The sequence below is a fragment of the Rhinichthys klamathensis genome, unplaced genomic scaffold, assembly GCF_029890125.1.
Source record: "Rhinichthys klamathensis goyatoka isolate OS25496 unplaced genomic scaffold, OSU_Roscu_1.1 h1tg000654l_1, whole genome shotgun sequence".
In the NCBI taxonomy this organism is placed as follows: Eukaryota; Metazoa; Chordata; class Actinopteri; order Cypriniformes; family Leuciscidae; genus Rhinichthys; species Rhinichthys klamathensis.
Window position 1 is genome coordinate 648,564 of NW_026607098.1, and position 22,867 is coordinate 671,430.

At 41.3% G+C, this 22,867-nt stretch overlaps 1 protein-coding gene across 1 annotated transcript; it reads right to left on the bottom strand.

Moving 5' to 3' along the window:
• Positions 1-3,677: 3,677 nt before the first annotated feature.
• On the bottom strand, positions 3,678-11,154 carry gorasp2 (golgi reassembly stacking protein 2). Its single transcript, XM_056241572.1, has 10 exons — positions 10,963-11,154; positions 10,242-10,322; positions 9,521-9,724; positions 9,181-9,267; positions 6,665-6,795; positions 6,457-6,589; positions 5,252-5,375; positions 5,070-5,156; positions 4,732-4,863; positions 3,678-4,104 (listed from the first exon to the last, which is right to left on the bottom strand). Exons 1-10 carry the CDS (start codon positions 11,023-11,025, stop codon positions 3,845-3,847), a joined length of 1,302 nt encoding a protein of 433 aa, XP_056097547.1. The 5' UTR covers positions 11,026-11,154; the 3' UTR covers positions 3,678-3,844.
• Between the last annotated feature and the right edge of the window lie 11,713 nt (positions 11,155-22,867).

A 22,867-nucleotide genomic window follows, 5' to 3' on the forward strand; every position in this document is an offset into this window, starting at 1 on the left:
GTTTGTTTGTAAATTTAGTTGTCTGATGCAGCATCACCTCGCTGCTACCTGATGTTGCTTTTAGTTCTATGATTTATTCAGAATCCGACCAAATATAAATTTGATTTACCATTGAAACGGCATGAAAAACAAACTCCATGTGGTTGTGAATGAGGTGTGTTGTGAGTCTGAGGGTCTGAGCGTATGTGTGTGTGTTTGAGCAGACGGAAGGTGGGCCGGACCCCACCCTTGATCGTTTAACCCCTTTATGCCCAGACCCAGTGCTGTCATGTTGCTTAGCAACCCTCGCTGATCCCGGAGCCTGAGTCAGGTCAGCATCTCCGAATGACGTGGACCGGACCGCGATCAAACTTGTCAAAGCTTCCAGAGTCTGTTTTCAGGGGAAGAATCTCAGCTTTTGTTGTTTCCTCTCTCTCTAAATACTCTTTCAAACCCCAGAAGCAGTTTTCAGCTCAACATATTGGTGATCTGTCTCTAAAGTGCTGCTGCGATTGTAGAGAATGTAGCCAAAAGAGAAATAAACATTTTGAAAATATTTGGATGCATGTGCTTTCTTTCCTTTGGTGTTTGTGCTGACATGAATGAATGAATGAATGAATAATTTATTTCTTTTCTTTCTTTTTCCTCTGAACATGATCATTAGTAACAGAACCTATTTTAACAAGAAGATAATAAGAACAAAATCTCAGCATGTTCAAAAGAAAAGAAAAAATATAGAAAAAAAAGGAAGAAGCTAACTTATATTTACACATTTACCCTTTTACACATCTAGCTTTGAAACGGCTACTGTTTTCTCTTTACAGAATATCATAATTTATACTTATTGAGAGAGGAAAAAAAAAGTAATCATTTGAAGTACATTTATCTAAAAATAAATCACACAATACAATTATAAAATGAGAAAAAAAAACAAAATGTAATACTAACAATAATATAAATATTAATGAAATGGCAAGAAACAGACATGTTTTTGGACATTTTCTTGTGAGATCAGAGCAGCTGTTGTAAATGCTTTCAGGGCCCCTGCTGGACAGAACCAAAAGTTGGACTACAGTAAAAACTGTGATATTGTAATAATAATGGATATATAAGTGCAATAATGGATTTCTATTTGAATATACTAAAATTAAAATAATTAAAATATAATTGATTTTGGTGATGCAAAGTGGAGTTTTCATCAGTCCATTACTCCAGTCTTCAGTCACATGATCCTTCAGAAATCATTCTAATATATATCTGTGTGTGTGTATATATATATATATATATACAGGTATGTTGTATATACACATACATGTATGTGAATTTACCAGCTATTTGTAATTACTGACAATTACATATTATAGCATGAAAAAAAACTTTAAATGCCTACTTTAGAATACTCATATACTTTCTATTTACTTGAAAAATTAATACCTTAAAGCTAAACACATGTATGTATATATATATATATATATATATATATATACATATATATATATATATATATATATATATGTGCGGCTGTCTGTGTTTTTAATGTTAATCAAACGACAAAGGTCAGAGAAAGGAAATCACTGCTCTTGACTGGATAGTCTTCACTGTATAAATTTCACAGATTTATCTTTACTAAAAAGTTACAGAAGTTGTTTAGTGTTATTTTACATTTGATTACTTTATTCAGTGTCTCTACCAGAAAACTGTTAACTTGTCTTTAATAATATTTTACATTGATATTAGTTAGGCTAATAGTTTCAGCTGTGGTATCGAAATTGGAAAAGAGAATTATGATTTTTCACTGGTGTCTAAAATTTAGGTAACATAATAGTCTGTTATTGCAAACAAATTGCCGGTAAAATATTTATGGCTGGTAAATTTTCTTGTCACCGGCCATTGGCAGGTGTGGCAAAAAGTTACTTTTAGGCCCCATGTATATATATATAATATGTATGTATATATTTTAATCTGACCCTACTAAGGGTGTCACGATTTCGATTTTAAATCGAAATCGATCGAAATTAATTTACAATCTCGAACTTCGAATTAAAAAATGGAATCGTTGATGCTACCACGCCCCCATAGCACGAAAAAAAAAAACACGCGTGTTGAAGTGCTGCGAGTCTACCTCCTTTAACTTAGCTACAGCCAGTCAAAAGATAGCATGGCAACTGCAGATGCAGGAGACCCATCGACAGAACTTGAACCGTCTACTCTTCCATTGAAGTCACCGGTGTGGAAGTATTTTGGATTTCCAGTGAGTTCTGTTGTCAACGTTGGCGTTCGCGTTCAACGTTCGCGTTTCAAAAAAGCCACAGTTTGCAAGCTCTGCTATGTGCGTGTACCATATTCTTACACTGGCAGCACGACTAACATGGCAGGGCATCTCCACAAAAACATAGATTTATCTGTTAAATCAACAACTGTTTGTTTGTTTTGTGAACTTGAATGTCGTCATCTGCCTGTTTGCGAGGCGGCTTTATGTATGTGTGCAAAGAAAACCCTCTCTCAGAGAGCGCGCGCGTACTGAATAGTTTAAAATCGCTTGAATGTTCAAACTGGTAAGACTTAAAAAGATGTGCAAATGGTAAGCTTTAGTTACTCACGATGCAATGCTGGCCCGATTATGCAAGTGACAATTCCGTCATGTCACGACTCCCGAAACGTGAGAGCAGCGCGCTTGGCGATTGCCTTGTGCAACACATTTTGAGAGACAGAGAGAGAGAGAGAAGACGCGGCACCGCTGAACACTCACGCTGTTTGTGAAATTGCATTTCGCAGACAGTTTAAAATGACTGATTTGATTTTATAATCTGCATATGGCAGGTTATGGCAAAACATGGCAGGTTATTTTGCTTAAGTTTCCAATTGAATAAAGATATAAGGTATTATATTATAAGCACTTTATGTTAATAAATGTTTTAAATTTGACAATGTAGTGTGGTCCATTGCGAACAAAGGTCAGATATGATATTGCATAAAAGTATATTCTAAAAATGGCATAGCAACCTGTGCTTTAAAAAAAAAAAGTAAAAATCGAGAATCGAATCGTGACCTTAGAATCGAAAATTCAATCAAATGGAAGATTTGGAGAATCGTGACACCCCTAGACCCTACATTATCACATACACCATGCTCTCTAAATATCAGCATAAACTACTGAAAACCTCATCGCTTGACCCTGTTAAGATAAAGAATTGCAATTTGACACACTCACACACACATATATATATATATCACTGCACCCAATACAAACTATATAATTAACTGTGAGATAGATTTATAATCAATTGCTAAATCACTAATTTAGATTCAACAGACAGAGACAGTGATAGTGTAAAACTGGGTAGTTTATTGCTTGCGTATGTTTGAATGAGAGATTCCTTCACAATCTTCAAACTGCACAAGCGCACATTCATCTGAATTGTGTTTCCGCTCATCTTGACGGCAGAGCTATCTTACAGAGAGTGTGTGAGCGAGAGAAACAGAGGCCCAGAGCCCAGTCTGACCACGTATAAAGAAAAATCAAAGCATTCGAAACGTGGTGCAAAGAAAGAAAAAAGGCCAGACGTTACATAGTAAAATCACATAGCAATTGGTAATTACAGGGAATGCTATACTAACGTTTGATTACATGATATACAGAAAGAAAAAGCATGAGACAGCACAGATTCGGCGGAGAGTGTAAACCAGACGTACTGTACATCTTACTGTACGTTTTAATATTAGATATCGGTCCACACGCTCATTACTCTCGGACCTCAGACACTGGCATCTCTCAACAGAACCGTGCTTATCTCTGTGTGTGTTTGCACACTGGAATCTTTTTGTACTGAATAAATACAATAGAGACGTACAGCGGATGGGGTCGTTACGAGGACTCCGGGGTCGTCTGCTGTAAGAGGGTCTCGGTGGTAACAGGCATGTCTTTGACCGCAGGGTTAGGTGTGGCATCCAGTATGAGCGCTGGAGTTTGCACGTTCGCTAAGGAGACGGGCGGTCCGAAGTCAGATGGTGCCAGGGAAGATGGCAGCGTGACGCCTGGCATGCTGGGAAGTGTGGAAGATAGAACGGGGTGCATGGGCAGAGGAGAGATGCCAGGCAGGTTCAGAGGAGGAAGAGGGGGCAAACCTAAAGAGACATGAGCGTTTGCATTAGTGTGATTAAAACAGCGCCTTGACAGTTTGAATAAAATCACATTCATTTGTATCACGATTACTGCTTTTCTGTCCCCAAATTTAAAACCTCTTAAATTGATAATTAAGACTGTATTACTATTTAAGATGCTTTTTTTACATGTTCTTTAGTGTGTAATGTTGCTGTTTGAGCATAAAAAGCTCTGCAAAGTTACAAAGTCCCTCCAGCGGGAGTTATTCTCTATATCAGTGTCAGTGTTTCTGAACTCCCTCAAACGCCTCCATTGTAGTCTTAAGTTTCCTTCACGTCACAATATTCCTCATTTAAATAATTCCCGCCCAAAGAAGTTAGAAGTGTGTTGAAACTCACGGTTATGGTCAGTCTTTCACGCATGAAAACCTATTCTAGTAGACTCCAAAAACAAAATCAAGGCTTTGCAAAAAGGCATAATACTAGTAGGTTCGCTTTAAGACTTTGAAATTTGATCAAATTTAAGACTTTTTAAGGACCCGTGAGGACCTTGTTTACATGTCAGTCACACACGTCAGTTCCTTCCTGCCAAAGTGGCCGGTTCTTAGTCAGAATAAGCTGTAATATGGTATAATGTATAATAAAGTATACCTGCTGTATTATGAGGTAACCCACTGATTCCAGCTAAAGATACAGCGCTAAGGTTCGGTAACGGTAGATTAAGGTTCGGGAGGTTAGGCAGGTTTGGCAGGGGAGGGAGACCAGACGGTAAGGACATCAAACCTACAAGCACAAAATGAAAATCATTTTATTCACATAACAGAGAATGTGAAAAGAAACTTTTCTTCCAGCTTATATTACTTTCACAAAAATAGAGACAAGTGCATGTTGGTGGTGGTTGAGGAGATTCCCCCTTCCATGTAAAGCGCTTCGAGTACCCAGAAAAGCGCTATATAAATGTAACGAATTATTATTATTATGTTCTCTACCTGGTACAGTGGTGGAGGGGTTGACAATGGGAAGGGTACCCAGCCCTGGGGTCACCTGAGTGGGCAGCAGGGGGACTGTAGGAACACCTGCAGAAAATGACAGTATTTGCATTATGTTAATATTATAAATTATGAGTGATGTAGAAAAAATATGAAGTACAGCATAAACGTTGACATTTCACCTGTGTGGAGCTCGCTGGGCATTGAGGGCTGGGCAGAGCTGAGTGACAGGCAGGACAGACTGTCCTCAAGTCCTGTGGGAACAGGCTGTGACACAGGGGGCGGAGTCACTGCAGACAGCTGAACCTACACAAAACGTCATTGTAGTCAAACGGCTGACCAAATATATCCAAATACTAGGGCTGGGTATTGACACAAATTTCACAATTTGATTCGATTTTGATTCACAAGCTTGCAATTCGAATCGATTCCGATTCGATTCAATATTGATTATTTTGGATATCAGGTAAAATACATGGCAAATTCTCTCAAGGAAAACAAATCTCTTAACTAATGCTGTAAACTATGGGAGTCAGTTGTAGCCTACTAGGCTTCATTAGCCTACTATAATATTGAAGGTAAAAATTAACTGATTTGTAGCTATACAAACACTTAAATACCACTATTTATTTTTATAATAATAAAGTTAAATGAAATATAAACATTTAAATGGTGGCTGTCATAAAAACTTGCCAGATTTATTCAAACATGCATTAAATATCGAAGAACATTAAAAATTATAATGAGTATGTAATATGGTGCATATATTTAGCAAAATGCTCCTCTTTAGAGTTAATTTTTCAAGCTGACTAACGACTTTATGGTCACATATGGTTTTTCTGAGGTAAATGTGACGTTACATGACATTGTTTACAAGTTGTTTTACTGACGTCTTTCCACGGTCGAAACACTGATTGAGCGATTCCATGTGACATGAAACGGATTTCGATAAGTTGTACTCTATCTTTTAACACACTTTCAGATGCTCGTTCATGTTTATTTGGCGCTGTAACTGGTATTATTAAGGCAGAAGAGGAGATCATGTGCGCTCCGCGCTGCTGCTTCTCTTGAGCTGAGCTGAGCCAGAGCGATCTCACGCCACAGCGGTATTTATGTTTTTTGAATTTCGTAAGAAAATGGACGTAATTTGAGACTTTATTTAGTATCAATAGTAACAAAGCACAAAGATTATTGCGATTTATTGGATGGGATGCGCGCGACAATGTTCCATTCATTCATCAACTGAAAACAGGATGACTAATCGATTCTTGAGATATAAGAATCGATATCGGTTCGTAAAAATGAGAATCGATTAATATCGAGAAATCGATATTTTTTACCCAGCCCTACCAAATACACCATGTGAAATACACATACACACACTAACCTCTGTGAAGCCGTCTTTTAGCGGGCTGGCGGGTTCACTGGGGGTGTGTCCGGGGAAGCTTATTTTCTTGCCCTCTTCGAAGGGCCGAGTTGGGATTCTGTGCAGGTAACCATAGCCGATGCCGCAGCCGAGACTGAACGGAGAAAAATAATCACGTCAGACACACACACAGAGGCAGGAACCAGAGGAGCAAGAGAGTTTCACAGACCTGCCCTCTCCACCCCAGGCACCGTTGGGCGTAATGACCACTTCTCTGCAGTTGTCCGTGTCGGTGTTGTAGACGTAGAGTTTCAGGCCTTTGCCCTCATGGGTTTCTATCAATGAGAATAAGTCCTCTGACTGGAGAAAGAGCACAGCACACACAGAATGAAGAAAACAAATAAAAATCACTGAAATGTATCTTGATTTTTTTGTGATGTATTCTACAATATTGCAAATTATGCTGATTTGGTAATTTTGCACTAAAGGCCTTGTGACAGTCTTGAACTGTTATTTGAGTATTATTTACATTAAAGTATTTACTCATTTTAAATTGGCATTTTGTGTATATTTTCAGATTTCAAGTCACCTTTATTTATATAGCACTTTTTACAATACAGATGGTTTCAAAGCAGCTTTACAGTGATAACAGGAAAATAATGCAACAGAGTTTGTTTCGGCTGTACAGCAGATCTAGAAGAAAATAGCGTCATAGTCCAGCTTAAGTAAGTTCACTGATGGTTCATTTTCGTTATAATAAAGTTATTAATTTAGTTAATTTACACACACACATACATATATATATATATATATATATATATATATATATATATATATATATATATATATATATATATATATATATATATATATATATATATATATATATATAAAGCTGCTCTGGAGAAAACATCCAGTTCAGTTCTCATATATAATGGTGTCAATGCAGGCAGATCAATATAATATTGTTGAATATTAAATGATTACATGATTTCATAATAATTTTGGTTTCAGTTTTAGTCATTTTTTGATGCGTTTATCATTATTTTATATTTTTATTTATCTTTCCTGTATTTTTTAGTAATTTTAGTACCTAAACGTAGTTGCCAAGGTAGCATTTATCAAAAACTTTGTTAGTTTTATTTAACAATAACAACACTGGTCTTGAAAACATAAGAATGTGTTTAAAGGAGCACTTCACCCATTTCAACATTAATCTTTATTGAAAGTGGGTCATATATGTAGTCGAAATGTAAAAGAAATTTTGAATTTGGTGCCCTCTTGACCGAGAAAAGACAGAAAATAACTTTAGGGCGCATTTGTGTGTAAGACCACAACTCCCAGAATGCACCACGTTGCACAGCTCCGCAAGCCACTCCCACTAATCCAGAACAGCGCAAAGTCGCAAACATCAGAGAAATCACTCTTCCGTCTACTCTACAGGGCTAACGTTAGCTGCCAACAGAGTTAGAAATTCATTTCACACAAAATGTATAGTTAGTTGGCTGTGGCGAGCAGGACGAGGGACGTGAGAGCGGCGCGAGGCCGGTGGCGTGAGTGATAATGAACGACACCTGTGAGACGCACTGGTCTCTCTCGCGTCTCTCACCGAGGAGCGGACGCATAAAACGAGGAGCGACAGGGCAGATCGAGAGAGGAACAGGCCTGATTTTATGGTCGGTTTTGTTTCTGTTGTGTGTGGCCAGCAGTGCGTGGCTGCTGGCTTATACTTTTGTTTTGTATTTGTTTATTTTACTATTAAAATGTTTAAATGTTCGCCGATTCCCGTCTCATTCTTCCCACAACAACGAACCCGACGCCGCCGCCTCCTGTTCCTCCATCAGCCTCAGCTGCTCTTCGCTATATTGTGGCTCGTATAAATAGCCACGAACATCAGTTTCGAGCAAAAGATTTTCAAAATCCTCGTCTTCGATATCGTGTGTCGTAAATTCAGGCATTATGGTAAATCTAACTCCTTGAGCGCTTGTTAGCTTAGCTTGCTTGCATCTTCCAAGCAAGATGGCGGATTAATAGTTTAGTTTCTTCAGGTTTAGTCCCACCCACTGATCTGTAATAGGCCGGTGGGGTGAGTGGGTCCCACGCCCTTGAATAATAATGAGCTAAAGGCTGTAGTTTTCTTAATATGCAATGAAATTTATCTTCCGTCCTATCGTGACGCAAAATGACGATATTTACGTCACGATAGGACAGAAGTAAAACACTTAAATCCTTTTTTCTCCCATCTCAGAAAAAAAACAAGCAAAATTCCACCATCATTATAATATATGACTGGGTTTCTAACAATACAAACCTTAATGCAAATGGGTGAAGTGACCCTTTAAAACTATAAAACCAATCAGTTTTTCACTGCATGTCGTTGTTTTACAGAAAATGTGTGCTCATGAATTTATGGAGTTTATTAAAGCGGATTAATTCACAGCTTCTTTTTCTTTTTTCAAAAAGGTGGAATTTGTAGTGAACAAAACATTTAATGAAAAATATAAATATTTCTTGCAAATATAAAAATGCAAAATGATAAATATATATGTTATTAACAGATAATGAGCACAGCACTTTTTGCTCATTTCAGCTCTTTTCTAGGATGCCTGAAGAATCTGCAAGTGTTTTAATCTATATTTGAGCTGCAGAGTGATATTAATTGACAAATTATCCAAAATGCAGATGTTTTTGCACAATTATCATGACGTCTGAAAAGAGTTTGTGATGTGAATGAGAGAAACGTACCTCGTTCATGACTGTGTCTGCTCCGATGATGTAGTCGGTGTGTGGTCTTAATCCTGCTAATGCTGCAGGAGAGTTTGGTTCCACTTCCTACAAAACAAGTGAAAAACGAGTCATGGCGCACATTTCATCTTACAACTCGACTGACCGGTCTGTTTTACAAGAACACACCCATGCTGAATTACGACTAATTGACCAAAAGTTGTTCATCAAAAATGAGTTCAAAGCAAACGTGCTATTTTCATCAAATGCAACCCCGCCCTTACAAAATATGCAGTGTAAATAAATAACTCATTCCAAGAGCTTTCTCTGATTACATTTCACCACTCTTTCATGTACTCACCAAAACATGCCAGACGTTCTCATTGGCTCCTTCAAAGCTGCAAAAGCGGATGCTGACCCCCAGAAGACCCTGGCCGCCCCACATGTTGCTGGGAGTAACAGTGGCTTCCCGCAGCTCGAGGGTTTTGCTGCTGTACACTAGCATCTTCACAGGTTTCTCAACGCTAGCCTTCAATATGTCTTTCAGCGTGTCATTATCCTTGTTCTATATAAATCAAAGCAAAAACAACATTAAACAGCAACAAACATACTAGGTAGGATAGATTGTGTAAAATGATGCTATATAACACCATGCAAAATGAATGCGTCAACCACATATTCATTTTAAACTTTAAATAATGTACAGTCCAGGTGTGCATAATATCAGATGTTTTACAATGGCTTCAAATGTGGTTCGTCCAATCAGATTTTAGAGTCAGTTTTACTGTTTAGAGTCTTATAAGCATTACATAATACCAGACTTCACTTAAAGTATCTAATTTACTGGATTGTCCCAAAATTGGTATTATTATTATTACATGGCTATTCAAATTATAAACCAATTGTCCATTTAAAATAGTAACCCTAGTTCATATAAGGAAAATCAAGCTTGTTTCTTTATCAGTTTCTCACGTTTATAACTTAAAAACACTGGATGAGGTTCAATGAATAGTCAGTTCATTGAAGAGATGATGGATGACCATGCACCATGGATGACCATGCACCATGTGCAACAAACCTACCAGTCTCGTGTTGTTGATGGACACAATGAAGTCAAAGAAGGGTTCGAGTCCTGCTCTGTGCCCGGGAGAATTCTCCTGCACCTGCATAACAGAGAAAAGAGACTGGTTATACCATCACATTCAAATAAAAAAATACCAAACATCAATATCTTCTGGCAAAACTATAAACTGATATATATGTGATCATGAAATAATGCTCTTTGTTTCAGGAAAATGTCACAGGTAACACTACAATCATGACTGAGATGTCAACCTACAAATTATGCAGTCATGCATCTAAGTTATGCATGCACCCAAATATCAAAATGACATACTGCTCTTTCTCTTACACACGTAATGCTGTTTCTTGAGGAAATTGCTTTAGTTTAGGTCATTTTGAGTTGTGGCAGATGAAAACTGAACATTTAAACAGCTATCCATAATGACACATAGTAAGCTTCTTCAACAGCCCATCCACACACACAAAAAATACATGGCGCAGTAGGATAAATAAAGACGTGCATTTTAAAGGCTATCAGTCTTTGCACGTCAAATGCTGAAATCTCTTGACATTTAACTGCAGAGATTTTCATTTAGCCACGTTAGCATTTAGCCAATGTGAGCAGGCCGCACTGATGTCCCCACCCTCGATTTGAACTTTCCGCTGCCTGAGAGTCGCGATCTACCGTATGAGTGAAAGAAAGAGACCGATAGAGCGGACGGGTCTGTAAAACACACTCACTCTGAGAACGTGATAGCCCTCCGAACCACCTCCTGGAATTTCCAAACTCTGCGATCCCCCCATGATCCCCGCTTAGTGTCACCTGTGAGATTATAGTCAGTTTTATTATTTTTCTCCCAGCTGCCGGTTTTGTGGACAGACACGTCAGAGTCTCCGAGGGATGCGCGCGACGGTGGTGAATGACGTGGCAGCGCCAAGAAGGAGGGCTCGTGCTTATGTGGCGCACAGGTGAGACTGCAGCGGTACACACACACAGTCAATGAGGCATTTTTCACATTATGAATCAGTGAAGCATGATCTATTCCTCATTTGTAAGTGTAAGGCAGGTAAACGATGGGATATGCAACGATGGCATAGCGCCAGAATACACGGGAGCGATGTCGGACTGAACGAATCGTTCGTTTGAATAGAATCTTTTTGATGAATCGGTTGACCGGTCTGAAAGATTAGTTCACGAGTGGTTCTCGAGTTCTCTAATCGCCGAATCGTCAAAAAAACAAAACAAAAAAAAACCTCTTGTTATCTCTGCTAATTAAAATAATACATAATTATTTTTAGGGCCCCTCCTCCCCAAAGATTAGATTAAGATGATAAGGGGTGGGTGTATTTGCCGAATAGCATTAAAGGCACCATGAAATCATTTGAACAATTTCTATTTTTTTTATGGAATATAGCAGTGTTTGTTATAAATGATTTATCAGTGCACATAATTACTTTTTTATGTGCCCTCTATAATTAAATAACTTCCCCTCCCTCTTGCAACTACATCTTTTCTCTGACGATGTGTTCGCTGGTGTGAGGGCGGGGCAACCTGTCACTCACATGAGATCTCAGCAATAGACATCAATAACAATCCAATCAATTCCCCATAGACAAAATAAAGTCCCGTTCTGGGGTGCGTTTCCCGAAAGCATCGTTAGCCAAATATGGTCGCAAGTTCCGTCGTTACCAATAGAGTTCAATGGGATTTGCGACCAACTTGCGACCATAGTTGGCTAACGATGCTTTCGGGAAACGCACCCCTGTTCAGCATCATTGTAGGGGTATGATAATGTAAAGTCGATGTCCCTACAACAGACCCGTGTGTAGAACTCTTGGACGTCTTTTAAAGAGTCTATGTCGTAAACTTCTTCTTCATACTTCTGAAAATACAGCATTTTGTTGATCCTGATAAGCATTCATTGTCACAGTTGTAAACATAATGAACGGCAGAAGGACGATGAACAAAGAGAAAAAAAATATTTTCTAGACAGATTTATTTGTCAATGACAAAAATCATTTTAACATTTCAAATAACTGTATCACACTGTGACTGTATAAAATATGTTTTCTGATTTTATCAATTTTACTAGGTATAAAACTAAATTAAAACTTTGACAAACAGCTTGAAGTCAAAACATAATTTGTATTACATATATGCATCACATCTGAAACACCAGGGGCCTCATGTATCAACACAACGCACAAAAACACGGCATACGTCAGCTTTCACGTTCATGGCCAGATGTACTAACAGTGAAATTAACTTAAGAATGTGCGTTCCTCTAAGTAAACTTCGTGTCTGGCGTACGTATATTTGTCGTGATTTTTGTCCGTTGGCGACTCATAGAGCCAATAAAGTGAAGTGGCAAACATTACACTACGAATTGTTCTATCGCACCACCAGCTGTCAGATATTGCTTATAATTTGTAATTGATAAATTATTTGACATATTATTGTCACACAAGTCTTATTAAAATATTCTATTATGCAATTAAGTGAGAACATATATAAAGCATGTGCAAATTGATACAACCCGTCTAGCAATGGCAGTGTTGGCTTAACTAGGAATAAAAAATAAACTTCATTAATTCGGTCAGTAAAGATAAAAGAGAAAGTAATATTTTTATTTTTATTCAGCAAGGACACATTGAATTTGTTTAAAAGTGAGAGTAAATGCATTTATAATGTTACAAAAGATTATAAGATTTCTATATCTGTTTGATTTAAGTTTTTATTCATTAAAGAATCCTGAAAATACTATATCACGGTTTTCACGAAAATATGAAGCAGAAGCACACCTGTTTTACTCAAAATGTTTCTTGATCATCAAATCATCATATTAGAATGATTTCTGAAGGATCATGTGACACTGAAGACTGGAGTAATGATGATGAAAATTCAGCTTTGATCACAGGAATAAATTACACTTTCACACAGAATACATTTTCAGTGAAATTTCGTTTCTTGCTTGCTTTAGCCATGTCCTTGCAGGTTTCTTTTGCCAAATTGGACTAATTACCATATTTAAATTAATTTAATTGGGGGAGGAGACTGGATGGGGCGTTGTGCTCGTGCATGTGCGCTCAATTTTACGTTAATTGGGATGTACAAAGAGAATATGCGTGGGATCCTTTGTACGCAGAGATTCATACATCTGCTTTTTTTTGTGCGTACGCACATTTACAGCTTTGTCCGTACACAATGTTTTAGTATGAATTCAACGCAAGTCTTTGTACATGAGGCCCCAGGGGTCTCATTTATAAAACTGTGCGTAGGATCCTTACTAAAAGTGTACGTGCGTCCGAAAGCCAAAAATGGCGTACGCAAACAAATATTCTGACTTATAAAACCGTGCGTACACCAGAACCTGCGCAGAATTCACTTTATAAATCCCAGTCAGCGGAAGATTGTGCGCACATGCGTCTCCTGCCCGAAACAACCATATATGGAGCTTACAACACCTAGTTTTACTATGCATATCCTTATCTGCATATCATTTGCATGTGATTATTCATCCACGTGATAACATGTTTAACGGTACAAGACATTTGGAAAATATGAAATACAGATGTGCCGTCACATTAGTTACATTAATAAAAAATAATTTAGTAGCCTATATCCTTGCCTTGTTTTTGAATAAATAAATCAAATAGTGTAAAATACATTTCAGAGAAAGTTTTTCTCAATCTTTTCCACTGGCCAAAGAGTAGGCCTGGCCTATTTTTAATTGATTTATATTTTTAATGGAAACAGATAGACCTTGTAGTGCATTATTTGCACGAAACCATTTTCTCAGACAATCTGCTATTATCATGATAAGCAATTATCTCTGTAGTTAAAATATTAAAACACATCATGCCAGAGGAAAAGTGTTTGAAAGCATTGCATCCACAACAAGTATTTCTATTTATTGAATATAAAAAAATGTTGTAACTTCTCAGTAAAGATTTCATGTAATTTAAGTGTCTAACTCCATTAATCAGAATGGCATATTTAATCTAAATGTTTATATCAGAAGTAAAACATAGTTTTATTTATTTAAACTGTTATTGTGAACATATTTCACAGAACACTGTATTTATGATTATAATGAAGATTTAAGGTTTTAGATAGTTTCACTAAAGAACAAAGGGATGGATATTTAACAAAGGGATGGACATTTAAAAAGGGATGGATGTTTGCTTCATGTGATAGGCTTGGTGAGTGAAATTATATTTGTATTATCTTTCTGTATACTGTATGTATAATTTTATTTAGATTTTCGGTCTAAAAGTGACCAAAAAGACATTTAGCTCCAGCTCACCAATGGTGTCGCCAAACCGCTCCGTCTCCAAAATATGCGTACGCACGGCTCAAAGTTTGCTTAAAGGTGCGCACATTCTCCCGTCAAGTTTGTTTTTTATAGATCACAACCTTTGCGTGGAAACTACCCCAGTTCTTTTTGAAATCGTTGTGTAGTGTTAAGAACCAGAACTGAGGGAGACGAGCAGATCTGAGTCAAGCATCCAGTTTCTCAGTGAGGTTAACACAGAGTCAGTTCTTTGGCCCAAGCCTTGACCAGTGGCTTGTTTTGATAGTTTGTTAGGAGGCAGGGTACTGCAAAAAGCTGGTTGATACTGCCAGAAATGCTCAGAGGGATAATAGTGTCAAACAGTTCGATCCCTTTTATGCGCTGAATTATCTTCTCCACATGTATTCTTAACTGTGCAAAGTCCTGAGTAACCAGCACTTCATCATGAGACAGCTGAGACTTGTCACTGTGAACTTTGCAGGGCACTAGGTCATCGATTCTGAAACCCTCGTCCACCATTACAGACATGTCTTTATCCAAAAGAGGGATAATTCCAGATTGCCTGAAGAATTCTTTGTCACTGACAGATCCAGGATACAGTGAGGAAACAAAAGTAACAGCACCATGCGGTGACACACCGATCATTCCTTTAATGGTAGTGTGGGATTTACACTGAGAAAACATCTCACTCTGTAAGAGTAAAGATGAAGACGTCTGACATCTCAGCTCTGTATGGTCAATAATGGCTTGGGTGTCAGAGTACTTGCTGAACACACTCGGCATCCATATTCTGACAGGGCCCAATAAGGTGTACAAAAAATTTGCCCAACTTCTGATTATCCTGCTGACGGCATTCTGGTGAATGTTAAAGCGCTCGCCCAGATCTTTCTCCTTCAGACCCAGCGACAGGTACACCAAGAACAGGAACAGTTCATCGATCAGTGGAAGACATCGGCTCTGGTAGGAGGTAAGTCTTAGTGTTAATGAAGATAATCATTGCCTGGTCATCATAAATGTATCTACGCATTTTAAATTAGATTGACTTAGATATCAGTGTTCTTTCGGCTGCTGATTTATCAGCAAGCTAGCCTGGGAAAACCCAGACAACTTCCGGCAAATTTAGGGTGTATTCACACCAGGAAAGTCCGATGGTTCACTTGCTTTGGTCCGGACCAAATAAATTTTTTTTGTTTTTTTTTGGTACGGTTCGCTTTCACACTGCTCTTTTTGCAAGTGAACCAAAATTTGTAAACAAAACCACACGTGTTCTAAGGTCGTCCATTCATTGGACAAGGATTCTCAAGTAGGGAAATCAGGAAGTGCAAAAAAGGCTCAGCATGGAGATATTTCGTACTGCAATATTTGTTATTTGACAAATTTTGTGTTATTCTGTACAAACGCAATATGAAGAAACTGCGCAGAAGACGGATAAGGTATAAAGTTTTCATTCATAGAGAGGGGCTATGTTCACACATTCAAATAATGAGATTCTTATTTTATATACTGCTAACAAGTGCTGTCAATGTTAACGCTTGCGATATCGTTACATTATATGAACTGCAAAAGCATCTATGCGCGATTAGACTAAAGAGAACGCTCTGTATGTGAATGTCCTGATGCACACACTCATTCATCATTCATTCCATTCCAATGATGCACACACGACGCGCAGAAAGACGCGCAACAGTATCGTGTGGCCAGACAGCGCGCCGGGATGGAATTCTCTTTCGCACTTGAACAACAATAACACAAACCATTATGCCAAAATCTCCGACTACGGAAGCCTGTTAACTCAAAGGCGCAGTGCTTTCTTGCAATTGGGTCGGTTCATGTTCACACCGTAAACGAACCGTACCAGAGTTCGTTTGGAACCGTACCGAGACCACCTCTTCAGCTGGGTCTCGGTTCGGTTGTTTGGTCCGCACCCGAGTTCGATTGCTGTATTCACACCTGCCCAAAAGGTCCGCACCAAGGGGGGAAACGAACTAGAGTTCGATTCAATCGAACCAAACAAGGCAGGTGTGAATACACCCTTAGATTTGCTCTGAAAGTTAGTCTGGCAAAGAGCTCATTCAAGCCCATTTCCAATCCGTCGAAATTGAGGCACCAATCAGAAACGTTGGGGCGGGCTTTACACGATGACGACAGCGCTGGGATTTTGAAGCAGATTTTGTAGCCTACATTACAAAGATGGATGCCGCCGTCGAACATCACTCATTCGAATCAGCTATCGCGTCTGTTTTAAGCGATTTGAACGTTTCCTTTTGGTTAAAAAACCGAGCAAAGAACTACACTCAGAGATGTTTCTCCACCGCTCTGCATACGTCATCTCCTTCATCGCTCTGATTGGGTTTAGGTCTATCCGCGACGTCTGTTGGTGACGTCCCTCTGGAAATGATTTGTCTATGATGCTTTGCCAGACCATAACTCAGTTACAACTGAGAATGGTCTGGTTTTAACCAGGCTATCAGCAAGCTGCTTTTAAAAACTAAATGTTGTAGTATAAATCAGTGTTTCTCAACTCCAGTCCAGACCAGAATGTCTCTCAAATTAAAACATCTGATTCATCTTATCAGCTTCTTAGGATTTGTTCACACTTGTAGTTCGGTTTGTTTAGTTTGGACCAAAATAATAACAGTAAAAAAAAAAACATTTAGTCCTGGTCCACTAAGCATTCACATAGGCATTTTAACACTGAACCTAAAGGCATAGGGGATGTTCACAATCCTCAGTTTTGATTACGTATATTTCTCGTCGGAACTTACCGAACATCCAAAACAATTCTGTTGTATGTGTGTAGCCCTTTATATGATGGTGTTTTGACCAGCTGAGAACTCGTGAAGAGCTTATAAAAAGTGTAAAGGAATCAAAACAGCAGCAGGAATCCCTCCGTCACACAAACCAAGATCTGCAGCAAGGAGACGCGGTTCTGATGCCTGTACTGAACTGTGATGAACAACATCGAGACTATGACGAGTAAAAACAGGTGTGCTTGAGCATTCTGTCCTTTTTAGCATCGCATCTTGTGACATCTTGTCCTGTTTTTGGTGCGTTTACATGTCTTTGATCTGTGTTGCGTTCTGAAACCCATCTTTTTAGTGTTTCGGTCCTCTTGTTTGGCGCACCAGGATTCGGATGGCAGCGTTTACACTTATTCAAATGTACCGCACTAGCAGAGCAATCGCACCAGGGTTCGTTTTAATCGATTATTCTGTGAACACACCCTTAGTGCGTTATATAGGGAGACATCTAAAACATTCTGGAGTTGAGAAACACTGGCATAAATGATGCTTACCGTTTGACGAGATGGATCAGCTGCCTTGACAGGAGGTTCTGTTGTGCTGGAAGTGGATGGCTGTGTACCAACACGCACAATTCTGCTGGTTGCAGGTTCAATCTGCCTCCAAAATGCCTGTAGATGTCGTTAGCTGGCAAATCTAATTGAGTGAAACAAATGATTTCCTTTAAATCCAAACATAACTTATTATTCAGGTTAGCCCTGGTAGATCTAAGTAATTTACTCCTGTTTGTTAGAATATATTTCAGCATGATCTGAATTTTTTTATGGCTGGATTGTTATATCAGCAGTCCTATGCGTTCATGTAAATCTCATAATGCTTTTATTCATTTTGGGACCCTAAATTCAATTTGTTCATCATATAAAGTGAGTGAGTTACTTCAGAAAATTTGTACTTAAACCGCTCAATTCATATGGATTAGTTTTATGATATCTTTATGAACTTTTTGAAGCGTCAAAGTGGTAGTTGCGTAGCTGTCAATGGAGGGACAAAAACCTCTAAAAGATATTAATTTGTGTTCCGAAGATGAATGAAAGTCTAACAGGTTTGGAACAACATGGGGGTGAGTAATTCATTTTTGTGTGAACTAATCCCTTTAATATGCTCATGTGTTCATAGGGTGCCCTCGAGTTGGTCGTCTTATTAGTCACACAGGTTATCGATTGAATGAGTGAACACAATCTAGGTCAGCAACAAAGTCGGGGTATGCAAGAAAACGATACTCGGTTACTAACGTAACCTCGGTTCTCTCCAGAGAGGGAACGAGTATTGCGTAAGTTTAGCTTACGCTACGGGAAAGATTCATTTTCTCGAGATATTGAAGCCAAAAAATTATCCTTAATTTTGTATTCATTGTCAACGCAGTGCAGCAGCTAGCAGACCTAGAGCAGGCCATCTCGCGTGCTCATTGGCTGCCCTGCTGGCATCTGCTGCAGCCTACCAGTGAGCCCCGCGTGACGTCACGCCCAATGAAGGGCGCTCGCGCCTTCATAGCGCCACAGCCCGCCAGAATGGGCGTGGCTTAGCGTATAAAAGAAGGGGCTGTAGGCTGACTTCCCTGGTTTTTCGACAACTGAAGCGAAGTCGCTCGTGTATCATTCTCTTACGAGAGGTTCTCTCGTATTGCGTAAGTTTAGCTTACGCTACGGGAACACTTTGTCAAGGCCGTGCGCGCCAAGCATCCACCATGAGACCCCGAACTTTCAGGGGAACCCTGTAAGGTGGAGAATAAGGTGGCCAGCCACGCGGGCCATCACTTGTACATACGCACACATAGGGAATACAGAGCAGCGCGCCGGTCTGTATAGGCACATGGCACACACCCTACTTAGTGCAGCTCAACTAGGAGAGCTGAGTCATGTGAGAGTGATCTGAGCAGGAGGTCTGGGCAGAATACACCTCTCTTTTAACTGACAACAGTTTAGCCTGCAAGGCAGTAACTTCTAGGTTATAAAACCTGACAGAGGTAGACGGGGAGCTCCAGCCCGCCGCTACACATATGTCATGGATAGAAATTCCACTGGACCATGCCCACGATGAGCCCTGATGCCCAGAGGGCATTGCAGACCTTTTGACGCGTAAGCGGCTGCTATAGCGTCCACTATCCATCTGGACAGGCTCTGTTTCGAGGAGGCGAGACCCTTGGTGCGCCCACCGAACGAAACAAACAGCTGTTCCGAACGCCTGAATAAGGCGGAGCGCGTAATGTAAAACCTCAGCACTCTGACAGGGCAGAGGAGGTTCACATCACTTTCGCTGTCAGATGCTGGCAGAGCTGACAACGAGATAACTTGCGCTCTGAACGGAGTGCCCATCACTTTAGGAACGTAGCCATGTCTAGGTCTGAGGATGACTTTAGAGTCATACGGCCCGAACTCAAGACACGATGCGCTGACAGACAGCGCATGCAGGTCCCCCACACGTTTTACTGACGACAGTGCAGTCAGAAAGACGGTTTTCAGTGATAGATATTTCAACTCCACGGAGTTTAGTGGTTCGAAGGGAAAAGCTTTCAGGGCCTCTAGGACCAGTGAAAGATCCCACATGGGAACCGACGGGGGGCGCGGCGGGTTCATCCTCCTAGCTCCTCTAAGGAAGCGGATGACCAACTCATGTCTTCCTAATGACTGGCCGTGCGTCGATTCTGCGAACGCTGCCACGGCCGCCACGTATACTTTGAGTGTGGATGGGGACCTTCCCTTATCCAACAGTTCTTGTAGGAAGGAGAGCAGATGCGCCACCCCGCATGTCCGCGGGTCCAGACCTCTGTCGGTGCACCATCCAGAGAACACCGACCATTTAGACGCGTAGAGCCTTCTCGTGGAAGGGGCTCTAGACTGCGCGATCGTGTTCATTACTCCTTCTGGCAGGGCAACGAGTACCCGTTGATCAACCATGCGTGCAGAGACCAGCGCTCTGGATGGGGATGCCAGATCGTGCCGCGAGCCTGAGAGAGGAGATCTGCCCTCACCGGAATCGGCCACGGAACTGTATGTGACAGCCGTGCTAGCTCCGGGAACCAAATCTGATTCTCCCAACGCGGGGCTATGAGGAGCACCGAGTGGCGCGTTTCCCTGATTCTCTTGATCACCTGTGGTAACAGAGAGACCGGAGGGAAAGCATATAGCCGGAGGCTGGGCCAAACCTGGGCCAGCGCGTCCTCGTCCTTCGAGAAGAACGTCGGGCATTGAGCGTTGTCTTTTGACGCAAATAGGTCGACTTCCGCCCTGCCGAATAGGCACCACAGTTTCTGGACCGTTTGGGGGCCCAGGGACCATTCCCCTGGGGGAACGTTGTCCCTGGACAGTTTGTCTGGGCCGTCGTTCAAATGGCTAGGCACATGCGCCGCCCTCAGCGAGCGCAGGTGCATCTGAGACCAAATAAGGAGGCGTTCCGTCAGATTGCAGAGATTTCTGGATCTGACACCGCCCTGACGGTTTACATAGGATACCACAGACATGTTGTCCGAGCGGACAATAACATGTTGGTCCTGAATGAACGGGAGGAAGCGCTTCAGCGCATTCTCGACCGCTATCATCTCCAGACAGTTTATGTGAAAACACCTCTCTTGGTCTGACCACTGGCTGAAGACCGGTCTGCCCTTGAACAGCGCGCCCCAACCCCAGTTGGACGCGTCTGTCGAAATGACTTTCCGATAAGAGATGGTTCCCATCATCACTCCCAGCTGGTACCAGTCGGCCACTAACCAGGGCTGCAGAGCCGCTATGCAGGTCTGAGTCACTCTGATTTTCTGACCGCCAGAAACCCAAGCTCGGCGGGACGGGCGAGCATTCAACCAGCGTTGGAGCGGGCGCATGCGCAGTAGGCCCAGCTGGAGCACCGCTGCAGCTGATGCCATACAGCCCAGCATCCTTTAAAATGTTTTCAAAGGGAGAAAGCTGTCCTTCTGGAAAGACGCGGCTAGGTGGCGAAGACGGAGCGCGCGCTGTGCCGATAGACGAGCCGACATGGTCACCGAGTCCAGTTCTATTCCTAAAAAGGAAATTGACTGGCTGGGTAGTAATGAGCTCTTGGTCCAGTTGACCGTGAGACCCAAGCTTTCCAGGTGACTGAGAAGCACTGTTCTGTGAGATAGCAGCTCTGTCTCTGACTGTGCCAAAATCAGCCAATCGTCCAGATAGTTCATTATTCGCAGCCCCTGACTTCTCAGGGGGGCGAGCGCCGCGTCCATGCACTTCGTAAATGCACGGGGTGCTAGAGACAGGCCGAACGGCAGGACGGTGTATTGATATACCTGACCGTCGAAGGCGAATCTCAAAAATTGCCTGTGACGGGGTATTATCTGAATCTGAAAATAGGCATCCTTCAGATCTAGAGAAATAAACCAGTCCCTCGGGCGAACGTGCGCGAGGTTTTTCCTGGTCGTAAGCATTTTGAACAGTCTTTTCACAAGCACTTTGTTCAAATGTCTCAGATCTAGGATAGGTCTGAAGGCTCCGTCCTTCTTGGGTACGAGAAAATAACGGCTGTAAAAGCCTGACTCGCTCAGAGAAGGCGGCACCTTTTCTATAGCCCCTTTGCACAGCAGCTTTGCTATTTCTGCGTGAAGTAGGTGTGCTACTTCCGCATTCACTATCGTCGCGGTATGGGCTCGAAAGCGCTGGGGACGGCGAATGAATTGAAGTGTATAGCCCTGCTTATTGTGCTCAGAACCCATTCTGAAATCCCTGGGATAGTTTCCCACGCAGCTATGTGAGCCGCTAGGGGGCGAATGGCCTCCGGGTTCAGATCGCCGCCATTTGCGGGCTTGTGAAACTGAGCCGGAGCCGAAAGCGCGGTGCGCGCGCTCTCGGTTCTGGGCGATGGCTTCTCGCTGAAAGCCGAAACCGTCTGATTTATGTGAGGTGTCCCAATCATAAGGGATGGGGAGCATTTTATTCTCACTTTTTGACGCGCAAGCAGCGCTTTGGGTGGAAAAGCTTTCTGTAAGCGTGAGCGCGTGTGCGCAGGCACGAGACTTACAAGTGTATTTGACGCCCCGATCATAACGGATGGGGAGCGTCTTATCAATGCCCTGCGTTTTGTGATAACATTTAAACGCGCGGGCGGCGCCCGGGGGGAGGTGTGTGTCAGTAAGCGTGAACGCTCTCCGGCGGGCACGAGACTTACATTCATAACCTGTTTTATTGACCGTGTAACAGAGCGGGCAGATAGTGGGCACAGACCTGTGGACACATTCCTTATATTTAAAACTCGCTGAGGAGAGCCGCATAAATTTTATCTGCTGGGGGAGCCGGAATCGAACACGGGTCTCCGGGGCAAAAGCTTAAGGTTTAGCCCCTGAGCCACAGGGGAAACAACATAAGCTTCAGTTGGCGCGATCAGATAAAAGAGAGAGCGTCATCACAGTTTTCGTGTGCGTGTCGGCATTTTCTGCAGGCGTGCGTGTTATAACAGGCTCTCTACTGCAGTATAGACATTACCAACCGCTCGAACTAGGAGGAGCTGGAAAATGTTTGAGAAAAAAGAGGGGGTTTGTCAGGCCTCGGCGGGACAAAAAAACGTACTCGGTTACTAACGTAACCTCGGTTC